The 13,451-nt window shown below is 47.2% G+C and overlaps 1 protein-coding gene across 1 annotated transcript in view; it reads right to left on the bottom strand.

Moving 5' to 3' along the window:
* The window catches only part of DESI2 (desumoylating isopeptidase 2), a 44,935-nt gene extending 33,336 nt beyond the window's left edge, over positions 1-11,599 (bottom strand). Inside the window, exon 1 of the mRNA XM_047077102.1 lies at positions 11,347-11,599. Within this exon, the coding sequence (XP_046933058.1) occupies positions 11,347-11,388 (42 nt within the window). The 5' untranslated portion in view covers positions 11,389-11,599. The remainder of the gene's footprint in view (positions 1-11,346) is intronic.
* Between the last annotated feature and the right edge of the window lie 1,852 nt (positions 11,600-13,451).

Below are 13,451 nucleotides of genomic sequence, written 5' to 3'. Positions count from 1 at the left end.
TTGGCCCAGTGAAGTTGACACATACAATTAGCCATCACAGGAATATTCAGAGGTCAGGGATTTGTTTTGTTTTGTTTTGTTTTTTGCCACTGCCCCTTCAGGAGTTCCAGAAAGCACAGAGTGGAAGTTAAGTGGGGTCAGGGGTGTGGAAATCAAGACAAATAGAGAAACAGCACTTTCCAGGGATGGAAACTCCAGTTCTCTAACTGTAATGTGGTGGTTAGGGGCACAGATTGTAGTGTCAGAGCTCGGGATGCAGGACTGTGCTCTACCACTTATGGCCACAATTCTGAGCAGGCCCTTCAACTATGCCTCAGCTTCATCATCTTAAAAAGGGATGATGATATGAGGCAATGGCTGGCCTGTAATAATCACTCAAAAAGGTCAGTTCTTGGGGCACGCGGGGGGCTCAGTCGGTTAAGTGTCTGACTTCGGATCAGGTCATGATCTCATGGTTCGTGGGTTCCAGCCCTGCGTCGGGCTCTGTGCTGACAGCTCGGAGCCTGGAGCCTGCTTCGGATTCTGTATCTCCCTCCCTCTCTGCCCCTCCCCTGCTCACACTGTCTCTCTCTCAAAAATGAGTGTTAAAATACAAAAGTTCTTATATTATGGGGAGACTCAATATTCTAAATCTGTCAATTCTCCCCCCAAATTATTCATAAACTTAATGTCATTGCACTGAAAATTTCAGTGAGTTTTTTTGATGAATTGATTCTAAGTTTTATTTGAAAAACGAATGTGTGAGAAACATAAAATGCCAAGAGAGAGCAAGAGAAACCTCCATCACCAGTGTCAAAACACTGGAATACGCAACTAAACATCTGATGAGAGTGTGGGAAGAGGCAACTAAATACAGGACAAGCCCAGAGAGTCAAGAAATAGGACTTCTACATCCATGACAATCTGTTAGAGGATAAATGTGGCATGCACCTCCAATTAACATGGGGAACGATCGATCATCCAATCAACAGTGCTGGGGTAACTGATTTTCCCCTGGAGAGTAAACACGGGGATTACTTCTATAATTTCAGACCCGAAAAAGCCTTTCTAGGGATGATATAAACCTGAATGGTCATAAAATGATGACAGTTTTGACCATGTGTAATTTAAAATTTCTGTAAGGAAAGGACATAAACATACTTAACAAACTTAATAGGGGATTTAATTTATTTACGACCATCTCATAATTTTTGTATTTGGGCCTATTTGTCTTCCTTTTCCATTTTTCTGTTTTCTCTCCTCCACTGTACGAACTGTGTTTTCTCTGCTGTTTCCCCTCTAGATCCAACTTTATCCCAACACTACTTACACTTACATGACAAAAAGCATTTACACATACAATTTTCCAATACGGGCCAAGACCAACCGTATCTGCTGACTTCCCTCCCTCCCTCTCTTCCAGATTTGGTCAACACAACCTGGGACTTAATCGTAACATCATGTTCATTCTCTTTGAAGAGTAATTCAGGACCCTGGCATCGTCCATAACCATATATATCATAGGAACTAGCTTTGCTAACTCCAACTAGCGTTGGAGACCATGGCTTTTCCTCTACAGTCACCACCCCATTCTTAAGTTCTTGAGACCTCCAGTAGCCCCCCCAGAGGTGCCAGATACTCTCCACGTCATTTTGCGCGAGTGACCACTAGAGACGTCAGGGCATTCAGACGGAAATGCTCTCCCTTTCACGACTCCACAGATAACGCTCCATTGTATTTGGGGTTTGGTGTCAGGACAGAGAAGTCTTGATTTTGTTCCCTTGAGGTACCTTTTTTTTGCCTGTGCGTGTCTGTAGGACTTTTTATTTCATCCTTAACATTTAAAAGTTAAACCGGGCTTTGCCTGAACGTTCCTAACTTTTAACAAACACTGCCTGGCACCTGATCCTTTTGGAGGCTGGCGAGGCTTCTACTTGAGAGGTTTTCTAAATCTTGCTACTTTCTCTTTAGTTTTCAATCTCCTGTTGCAGTTTTCAGTCAGGCAATGGCACTTTTCACCTCTGCGGAATCTCTCTTGATCTCAGATTGTTCCTTCTCTGGTACTGTCTGCTCAATTTTCAATGACCCTCATGAACCTATCTGAGAACATAAATCAGAAATTCCCCCTAACAGCTTCTATTTCTTGCTGTACATTTACTTTGGAGGCATGTGGCCTGGTTTATCCTCTGTGCTTGCGTACTCTGCCTGGAATGTTCTTTCCCTAGGTATCCACACGGTGTACCCCTTCACCTTTCAGGAATGCCTTCTTCTTGGCGAGGCCCTTCTTGACCACTCGATTTGAAACCGTAGTACAAACCGCACTGCCCCATCCCGGCCTACGCTCTCCTTCCCCTCCCCCTGCTTTATTTTCCCGGTGAGTCCTACTGCCACTTAATATACCAAATGCCTTTTAGTCACGTCCGGGATTTTCGCCCTGTGCGTCTCAGCCACAGACGTCTTTGCCACAAGCATTTCTGCTGCACCACCAGTTGGCTGTAAGACCATTTTGCCATAAAAGCTAAAATAACTGGTGGGTGGTCGGGCTTCATCTCCCCATGGATGACTCGACTGCCCTTGGCTGGGTTAACGTATCGAAGTTGGCCGTCGGTTTATTTCTCCATTAACAAAACTCCTGTTTTGATGTTGTATAAATCTTAGCTCGCTCTCACGACGATCTATTCAGTGATGCACGGACGTAGTGTTCTTGAAAGACTGGATGGTAACGACTATATGGATCGACTTGACAAAAACACAGTGAGGGAGCCCGCCTACGGGCAGTGTGAAACAGGAGGGTCAGGCCAGACCCCGTGCTGTACTGGGGACAGGGGAGCGTGGCACCGATGGTGATGGCAGGGCTCCATCACAAACGCATCCGGGCGCCGGCACATCGTCCACACTTCCCAGAGAATTCCAGACTATCACCAACATGTGACAACATGCCAGGAGAAAAAAGCAGTGCAGGTGGCTTGCACAATGCAAAGCTCGGTTACGAATCCGCATCTTCGTGTTTGGGAACGGATACCTCTCTTAACGAAGGAAGGAAGTGAAAGAAGGAAAACAGTGATGCTGAGATGAATCAATAGACAAAAAAAAAAAAAAGAAAAAAAAGGTATAATACTACAAATGAAAGACTTCGAAGACGAATGCCTGGGTACAATCCACAAAATCAAATCGGTTATTTGCTCAATACTGTCAAAAGTCTACACACGTTTTGAATGTATTCAAATATTTTGTATTTCGCAATACGATCTTTTAATTTGGTTATTCATTTTTCATGTTTCACTATGTCCTTTCAAATGAAATGTCATTTTTTTGTGGGTTTTTTTTTTTTTTACAGCAAATTGCCCTACAGTCAATTACTTACATGGTGAAAACGTATGCAGCGTGGATACGTTATTTTACTTACTTATGAAGTATATTCTGTTAATAGATGGCTCAGATATATGGGCTTGGAATTAACCTATCAACTACATGCATGTATGAAATATTTGCATTTTCTCGATAAAAATTTCAAAAAGCAAAAAAAAAAAAAATCCCATTTTCACCATTGAGAAAAAAAGAATATGTTAATAGGAAAGATGCCAATTCTTCCCAAGTTACTTTAAACTGCACTAAAACCAGTGCAGTTCCAATGAAAACAACAACTTACTGACTGGGTGTGCCTCTGAAAGAACTGAAAGCTGGGACCCGAACAGGTTATTTGTACGCTTGTGTTCAAGCAGCATCATGCACAGTCACCAAAAGGTGGGAGCGACCCCGATGTCCATGGACACATGAATGGATACACACACGGCGGGACGCTCTTCGGCCTTAAAAAGGAAGGAAACTCGGACATGTGGTGCAACATGGGTACAACTTTAGGACACTATGTAAAGTGAAATAAGTTCGTTATAGAGACAAGTCCTGTTGATTCCACATCTAGGAGGTATCTAGTCAAATTCGCAGGACAGAGTAGAACTGTGGTAACTAGGGGCGAGGGGAGGGGTAAGGGGAATTTAATGAATACAGGGTTTCAGTTTTGCAAGATGAAAAAGTCCTGGACATCGGCTGCACAACAGTGTGAATATACGCTCCTGAATTATACAGCCATAAACGGTTAAGGCAGTGCATTTTATGTGTATTTTAAGACAGTTTAAAAAAAAAAAAAACCAAAGAGACAAAAAAAATGTACGGAATTTTTCAGAAAGCCTAGAAGAGGAAATGAGTAATAGCCAAGAAAATTTGGGAAAAATAATGAAAGGAAACTGGTCCAGCCTAAGATATGCTGTGAAATTATAATAATTCAAATAGTGTAGTAATGAGACTCCCCAATTCCATATGGGCAAGAATTTAGTAGTATCACAACCTAGTGAGCCAAGACTTTTATTCCAAATAATGTGGGGTCAATTCGTTTTTATGTTATTGTTTTGGGGGAAGGGCAATCACAGTCATATACCCAAATCCATTTCAGATTAATTGAAAATTAAAATTATTTTCATGTAGCTCATTTCCCTTTATTATTTTTCCGCTTTTGTTATAGTTTAAGATTATTTATTCTGGCAGACTTCCCTGTATATTCTATCAACCGACTGGATGACACTTGAACAATAATACTTTGGAATTTAAATAATCTTCTAGAAAATCAGTCAACAAAAGGAAATTAAAGTATACATTTAAAAAAAATTCTATCCAATGGAAGAATTCACCTAAAATAGGTTTTCGTTGGTATTTAGTCGTATTTGTTCTAATTTGTTAAATTAAATTCTAATTTGTTAGCTTTATCCATCATCACGAATGTGACCTTGTTGCTGCCACACAATATCCCGCTGCGGTCCGAAGGGCCTGTGTTCACCAACATGCCTGGACCTTTCACATCGGAGTATGAGCCACTCATAAAAGGTTTCCATGTTTTTTCTTTTTAAGTTTTTTTTATTTAAGTAATCTCTACACCCCACATGGGGCTCGAACTCACAACCCCAAGATCAACAGTCACACGCTCCTCTGAGTGAACCAGCCAGACGCCTCTCCATGCTTTACTTCTTGAATACTTCAAATTTTCCATTTTAAGTTACGGAGATAATATTTATTCCATGACAAGTCAAGGGCCTGCTAAAAGGGAGCACTGGATATTTTGGGGTTTACAAAATACCTTTCATAGATGGTGTGATAGGGAAAGGACTCTATAAGGTGTCTACACCCTAGTTTCCAGAACTTGTGAATCTGTTCTGTGAATCATGGCAAAGGGTCTTGGCAGATGTAATTTAAGTTAGAGACACCTTAACACAGGGACATTACCCTGGCATATCCTTGTGGGTCCCCTTTAATTAAACGAGAGGAGAGCTCTCTGGATGGAGGTGGGCTAGACGCAGGGGAAGGGAGGTCAGACTCTCACACGGCACAGCTCCAGGCCCTCCAGCTGGTCTGAAGACCAAGGATGCAAATGAGGAACGTGAGAGGCTCCAAGCAGCCCAGAGTGGCTCCGACTGGCAGCCAGCACGGAACTGCACGGAACAGCATGGAACGAGACCTCAGCCCTACAACCACAAGCCACCGAATCCTGGTACCATCTGGATGAGCCTGGTGGCAAATCTGTCTGTCCCCGCCCAGGCCCACCGACACCCTGACTTTAGCCTTGTGAGACCAGCCCCGCCCACCCGGACGTCTGGCCCACGAGCCATTTCAAACCGCTACATTTTTGGCAATTCGTTTTTCTAGCAACAGAACACAAATCCGTACAGAGATTAAATTCTTTTCTCATACAGACTAAACAAAAAAAGTAACGATACCGCCACAGATAACGTAGGAGGTCAGATTTATGACTGACCGTCCTTTTTTTCTGGTTAGACTCACGGACCCACTGTTTCTATGTCAAGCGGTGAAGCGGACCTGGGCCCAGAAGCAGACGTGGTGCAAGGGAATTAAGACTAGTTCCCATTAACTGGTTCATCCATGCTGAAATTCTGACAATGTTCTCAGAAAGATGATCTCCCCAGGAGCAACTACTTGTTCTTGGTCTGCGGGTCACGGCTGCAACAGGACCATCAGAGCCTTGCGGGATCCTCACTCGGCAGCATGTAAAGGAAGACAAAGGTGAGGGGGGCCTCTCAAGGAGTGGCTGCGGCTCCAACTTCACTGAATCAACAGTCTAGCCCCACAGTGTTTAACAAACAAACAAAACAAAACAACTATGTCAAAGAAGAATATTTGATAGTTTTCCTTCCCCGCTTCCCGTGTTCCTCCCCCCCTTCACTCGATCACCCCTTTACAACAACCAAAGCTAAAATCCAGTAATGTACTAAATAGGCGGACAAATACAGAAAGGTTTTTGGCACAAAGGGAAGGGAAACTGGAAGACTGTCTGATGCCATTTAAGTACTGGCACCATTCCTAATAAAACTGCCTGAAGTCCCATTCATTTGGTAAATATTTACAGAACACCTTCTCACGACAGGCCCAGTTCTAGATACTGCCATCGAGGAACCTGGTCTAATGGGACGCACAGAATTATGATACACACAGTGGAAGATACGTACAAAGTACAACTAGGGCGCAAAAGTTGGCGCAAGTCTGCCGAATGAAGACAAGGCTGCAGGCAGGAGGCGGCTGGTGGCCGATGCCAGAACAGGACATTCCAGGTAAGACAAGCACAGACACTGAGGCGTAAGCTCTTGTAGCAGAGCCTGCTTGCAGAACTAAACATGTCAGTTCTGAGCACGAAGTGTCTGTGCTGGGGTGGGACAGAGTGTGGGACTGGTGCGAGGTGGGCCTATTAGTCAGGGAGGGGTCACATCATAAAGGGCATTAGACCCAACCCTGCAAGTGAATTTTAGGCACAGGAATGGCACAGTCATCTATGTTTCAGAAAGATGACTTTGGTGACAGAAGGGGAGATGGATCAAAACGAAGTAATGCCAGAGACTGAAGCCAGAAGACTGTTCTACGAACAGAGATAACAAGGACCTGAACTTGAGAAGCAACAGCAGAAATAATGATAAGGTAACCGACTTAAAGAACAATGGGACTAGGGTTTGCAGCTCACTGCCATTCAGGCCGGGAAAGTCAGGTAGCTTCCTCCCAGTCACGGTGGAGCCAACTTGGGACCATTTCTCGGCAAAGGAGAGCAGCCTTGGCAAAGCCTCGTCTGCCTATTAGGAGAGAGGTGCACACAGAAGGCCCTGCTTACCCGTCTTCCTTCACGTCCCACTGAAGATACTATGTTTGCCGCTACGATGGCCATTTCACAGCTATGACGGGACAAACCAGAACAAGAGCCAACGTGATGGGGACAGACAGCAGAGCAGAAGCATGGAGAGTCTGGGTCCCCGATGTCCCAGCAGAGCTGCTGAACCAACCCCGGGGCTGTTTATATCTGGACTCAAAACAAGTACCCTTCCAGTATTAGCTACTGACTGTTAAGCTCTCAATTACTTTTAGACAGAATCAACCCAACTAAAGGAGACAGGGCCTGGTGACTGGACTATGAGGGGTTTGTAACACAGAAGAATTAATAGTTTTACATCCAGGGTTCTGGCTTGGGAAACTAAACAGAAGGTCATCAGGACAAAATTACAACACAATAGTGGTGGGGGGAGGCTAGTGAGGGGAGCGGTGGGGGGGGGTATTAAATGGAGTAAAGGGGAAAATCTGAGCTATGGAGAGAAGGGAAAGGAAAAAGTTCGTTCTGGACATGTTGATATAAAGATATTATGGGGGCACCTGGGTGGCTCAGTCGGTTAAGCATCCGACTCTTGATTTCAGCTCAAGTCGTGATCTCACAGTTCATGAGTTCAAGCCCCGTGTCAGGCTCTCCACTGTCAGCACAGAGCCCGCTTTGGATCCTCTCTCTCGCTCTCTACCCTTCCCCCACTCTCTCTCTCCCCAAAATAAATAAAACATTAAAAATAAGTCTGAGTTAGATCTAAAGATGTGTGGGAACTCAGGTCCTCTCCCATGTGCGTGCCCTCACGTTCTCTTCGAGGTAGGATGGAGGTGGGATCGTCTAAAGTATGGCACCAAACTTCCTTGCTTGAAGAGTCTTAGGATGCATTCTTTTTTTCCTATTAAGGCTCTGGAGATGTACAGATGCTATTTGAAAACAGGAAGAAAACTGTTTATAGAATGAATCTACAAATATTATCAAGCTACTGCATATTTTTTTTTCTAACAATTCATTAGTAGTCAAGATAACCTGAAAAAGCACAAAATCTGGATCTGTGGCTCCAGCAGAGACTGTCCCAGCAGCTGAAACTAGTCTGAATCACCTGCTCTACTATGGATGCTAGCAAACTGGGAATATGCGAATCACCTCATTCAGAGACTCAGGAAATCACCCAGGACAGGTTTTATTGGTGGTAGATTATCCCCAAGTACAAAGAGGAACATAATCACTGAGAAAGCAGCAAGCAATAATTTAGCAGCACTTTGTAGGATTAAGTAACCTCTTAAGGATTATACTATCCCTCTGTGGGAAGAAGTTAATGCGGGTGACCCTGATACAATTTCTTCTTACATGTGGCAGTTAGGGACAAACAGAAATGATCAGCGATTCCCAATCTAGGGAATAGGAACCAAACAGTCAGGGCTGGAGCTGGTGACAGCCTCACAGACAAGGAGACACAGGGATACAGGCAAGGGGTCCCTATAAACAGTGATTAGAAGTGCAAACCAAAGGTTGATTTTGATGTTTGTGAAGTCTGGACGAGACAGAATGCTGCTAGACGGGGCCTGTACAGACAACAGCAATCCCCATCAAAGGCATCTATGACGCACAGGCAGTACTATCAAAGATAAAAGGATTTGCCCCTGACATCAAGCAAAAAGGTTTCCAAAACCAATACAACTTGGGAAAAGGGAGTATAAAGGAAACAAACTTGCTCCTCAACACACTGGTCTTCATTCAAAAACATACCTCTGATCACGCTGTTCCCTACCGCGAAGATGGCCCCCCTGGTTCAGAGCCTTACCCCCCACCCCTAGCCCTTCCTTCCAGCCCCAAACTAATAAAGTTCTAATAAAACTTTCCAATGTGTCTCTTTCATGCATCCTACACTCTAGTTCTCCTGGGCCAGCTGATTATTTCCCAGGCCGACGTGCGCTCTCCTCTGGCCACCACGATTCCTGCTGACTGCTCTCCGCCTTTACAGGTCCCTGCACCTTCCAGCAATTCCTGAGCCCACAACCACACGTGGTCTGCTTTACAACCTGTTCTGCTCTTACCAAAATCACAAAATCACACTATTCTGTTTTGAATTATTACTACTGCTGTACCTCTCCCATGGTATTCTAAATTCCTCAAAGAGGGAAAGATCATTCATTCATTTTTGTGACTTCTACAAGGTCATAAAAAATTGTAGGTTGCTGAATGACTGACATCAAACAGCCACAGCTTGAAAGCCCTCAAAAGAACACGACAAGGGCAAGATTGTCAGAAGTCTAACAGTTCAACTATTTACAATTCTGATAAACATTCATATGCTGCTTCTCCTCCTATTGCGAGGAAAAAGCAATACGTTAAGAAACAAACACGGGAATTATTCAGCAGAGGAGATCACGAATCAGACTGTGGTCTAGAAATTCTAGATCCTATTTTTGGTTATCTGGGCAGGTTTAATTTACCCTTTTCTCTACCTGCCTCCTCTGTAACTACCCACTTTATAAAAGTGATGTGAGGAATAAGATCTTTGCTAACAATATTTTTAACATCTTTCAGAACACTCCTCCCTTTAAAATGTATCGGTTTAAATATCACCTCTAGCTTTTCCTACACTCACCACAATTAGCAACGATTTTTGTGATTCATAGAGCACCTGAGGTGCAAGGAAGCCCATCATAGGCCAAATAATGTATTTTCAGTTTTATGAAAGCAGCAAAACTTCTCCCTGCCTCGACTTTCAGATTTCTCTTAGTCTATGACGCTCTGGTCATTGTTGCATAACCCTAACTTATAATGGGGCTTAATGATCCAGAAGAAGAGGCATGTTGTGTTCTCAAAAGCAGAATATATGCCGTGAGATGTTTTGTAAGTCTTCAAGAATAGACAAGATACCGAATGCAGATGACGGCGGTGGGGGGAAGGGGGCAGGCGATGAAACAGTAAAAGGGCAATGAAAAGTCTTGAACAGTAAAGGTATCCCACTGACCACAAAAAGTTGAAATCCAGAGAACCACTCCTAACCAGTGACACACGCCAAAGACCTTATTAACTAGTGCCTTGCGTTTCTAGGCCCTCCAGCTCTATGCTTCTCTAATTTTTTCCTACCACGTTTCACGCACGTCCATCCATCTCCTTCCACCCCCAAACCCCTCCACCAAATCAACGGAGACGTCACCTCAAGTCCCAGGCGGTCTCTACCCCATCCTGACATAACTCCCAGAACAGGACGCTGGAATTCCTTTCTACCCAAGACGCTGCACTGTGAATGTAGAAATTTACACAGAGCAAAGGAATACAAAGTTTAGATCTGCGAGGGCGAACCGTGACTCCTGACCTCTCGTATTCCAGCTCCTTCTGCATCTTTCAGCCCACAGAAATAACGAGGAGGGCTTTTTCACCTGCCAAAACACTTACAAGAAATTTTACACACGCAGGCGGAGGGAACCCTTCGCAAAACGAAAACTAGCCAACCGAAAGCAACAAACCCAGGCGTGCATCTAACTGCCCCGATCCTTCTCTGCCGGGTACTTCAGGCGCAATTCCGTGGCAAACCAGTCCTCGGACTCGATCCCGGGTGCCTGCGGCACCCCGAAGTTAGATGACCTCATAAACTCCCCTTCCCTCTCCTGCGGTCACGTCGGATACCTGTTGCATCACCTGCAGAGTGGTCTTCAGAATCTAGCAAAGGAGCACCACCTTGATCTCTATCTACGTAACTCAGCTGGGCTATTTTACTCGGTAAACTAGAGCCTCATTCATCCGGATGAGGCTGCCTCGGAGGCAAGGGGCTGTCGGCCCCTGTGCGCCTTTGGAGAGAGTCTAGCCTAAGCACCGACAGCCGTGAGCTTGGGAGTTTCTGGAGACTCGGGCACCGGGAGCCGTGCGGCTGGGAGAAGCGGCAGAGCGGGGCGGACAGGCGCTCGGGGACGGGGCGGCCCCGGAGTCCCCGGGGACAGGAGTGGAGGTCGGACCCGCGACCCCAGCTTCGCCGAAAGGACACCGCTCGCCCGCCCAGCTGTCGGGCCCGGCGCCCGGAACCCCGGCCGGAGCCCTCGGGCGGACCGGGCAGCGCTTCCCCGCGCGCCGACGTGCGCGGGGATTAAAACCTAATCCTGCTCCCCTCCCCCACCCCCGAGAACTAAGCCGGAGGCGGGGACGCGCGGCAGGAAGCGCAGGGGCCGGGGGCCGGGGTCCGAGCCCCGCGGCCGGAGGACGCCGGCCTGGGCCGCACTCACCATGTCGTACACGTTGAGCACCACTAACTGGTTAGCCCCCATCCTCCTCCCCGCGGCCGCCGCCTCGTCCTCCAGCCGCTCCGTCTCCGCGGGGCCGAGGCCGCTCCCACCCCCGCGGGCACTTCGGGGGGCCAGAGCCGGGCACTAAGCGCACAGCCCGGCCCGCGGCAGCCGGCGCGGGAGCATCGGGGAGCCGGGCCGCTCCCGGGCGCCGCCGACAGGACCCTCAGCGCCGACGGGGCCGGACCTCTGGCGGGCCCGCTCCGGCTCAGGCGCCTCCCCTCGGCGGCGGACACGTGGGGAAAGGCGGGGCCTGAGCGGGGGGCGGGCGCCAGGCGCCCCGGGGGCGGGGCCGGCCCGGCGCGGGGGCTGAGCCCGCCTGCGCTCTGGCTCGGCGCGGCCGCACCTCGGGACCTAAGATGGCGCCTCTCCACGCTGAAGCAGAGAGGGGTCCCAGAAAGACTACAGTTCCCGGCATGCAGCGAGGACTCCGTCGCTCGCCGCTCCCAGCGCAGAGGCCGAATCTCACAAGTACGGTTTCCAGCCGTCGACTCTAACTCCCAGCATGCAGCGGGGCATCCCGCTCCTACCACACCAGGCCTCCCCCGGAGACTACAGCTCCCAGCGTGCAGTGCTGGGGATCTGCGCCGGTCCTCTGCGGTCCGCCCTTGGCGGCAGGTGAAGTCCTCTACCTTCAACCCTTCTTGGTCGGGGCCACTGCTGTTAGTTTCCGTCGTGTTGAGCACGCCGAAGCCAGCGGAGTGTGGCAAAAGACCGTAGCGATGACCCTGTTTTCCAAACCCTCCTTCCTTGCTTATTTTTTTGCACGTGGAGAAGGTGCGGAAATGGAGGAAGGCAGGTTGCTGGGGGGGGGGGGGGGGCATAACACGCGTCCAGCTAGTGCTCAGTATGAAATCTTACGTTTTATGAAACTGTCTTGCTGACAATGGGAGGAGAGTACAGCATTCACAGATTAGCATAACGTTAGGACACAGTAGCTGCTTTTGCATTTAATTCAACAAATCTTTGTGTGCCTGCCGTATGCCGGGCAGTGTTGTGAGCCCTGGGGAATACCGTAATAAGAGGAGGAAGAATAAATATGGGTGGTATGTGCCTTGGAGAGAATCAAAATGGGATGAAGTGATTGACAGTAATCTTAGGGTGGCTGCATCTGGAACGTCTTGGTGACAAGGTCTGGTTTAGACTGAGATCTGAAGGACGGCTATCCATCCGGACAAAAACCGCATCAAGGGGGAGCAGCAAAGCTAACATTCAACCAATTAGGAAGCTGTTCCACAGTGCATACCAAAAGGTGGCTTGGGCATTGGGAGTAGTGGGGAACACTGAGAACATTCTATCTGCAATAGTTTGAAAGTGGAGTCTCGTGGGGCTTGCTAATGAGTTGCGTTTGTTAGGGAGAAAGCATTCAAGGGCAGTTTCTAGATTTTTCACTTAGGAGATTGTGTGGGTGGTGGTGGCATTTATAAGATGTGAAACTTGGGAAGAACGGTTGGGAGGAGGGAAATCAAGAATTATGGTTTGGTCGTGTTAAGTTAGAAATGCCTTCTAGACATCCATGATATCAAATAGGCATTGGCGTAAGCTGGAGACACGGCCATTATAAATAGACTGTTAAGCCTTGGGACTGATTGGATGACCTAGGAAAATGTGTAGCTAAAAACACAGGAAGGGGCCAAAGGCTAAGTTCTAGGATCCTTCATTTAGAGGTCAAGTTGGGAAGGAAAAGGAACTGCAGAGACACGAGAACATGCAACTCAGGAGCCACAAGACTATTAGATTGTATCAAATTGGAGGTTACTGGTAATCTTGACATGAGCAGTCTTGGGAAGAGTGGGATCCAAAGAACATCTGGAATGTTTGAGGAGTGAATATAAGGTGAGGACATGGAGACAGACCCACAGGCAACTGGGGACAATAGTGGGATAGGACTATGTGGCCAATGGAGGACATTTTTAAGATGAGCAATACCAAGGTATAGTTGTTTGTAAAGAGAGAGAAATTGATGATGTAGGAGATGGGGGGGGGGATTTCTGAGGGCCAGGTAAGAAGAGGAAGACATCTAGTGCACGAATGGTACCGGGTTG

This window comes from Lynx rufus, unplaced genomic scaffold, assembly GCF_022079265.1.
Source record: "Lynx rufus isolate CCGP_SWC_20201006 ecotype Redwood Valley unplaced genomic scaffold, mLynRuf1.p SCAF_15, whole genome shotgun sequence".
NCBI classification, from domain to species: domain Eukaryota; kingdom Metazoa; phylum Chordata; class Mammalia; order Carnivora; family Felidae; genus Lynx; species Lynx rufus.
This window is presented reverse-complemented; position numbering and strand designations above follow the sequence as displayed.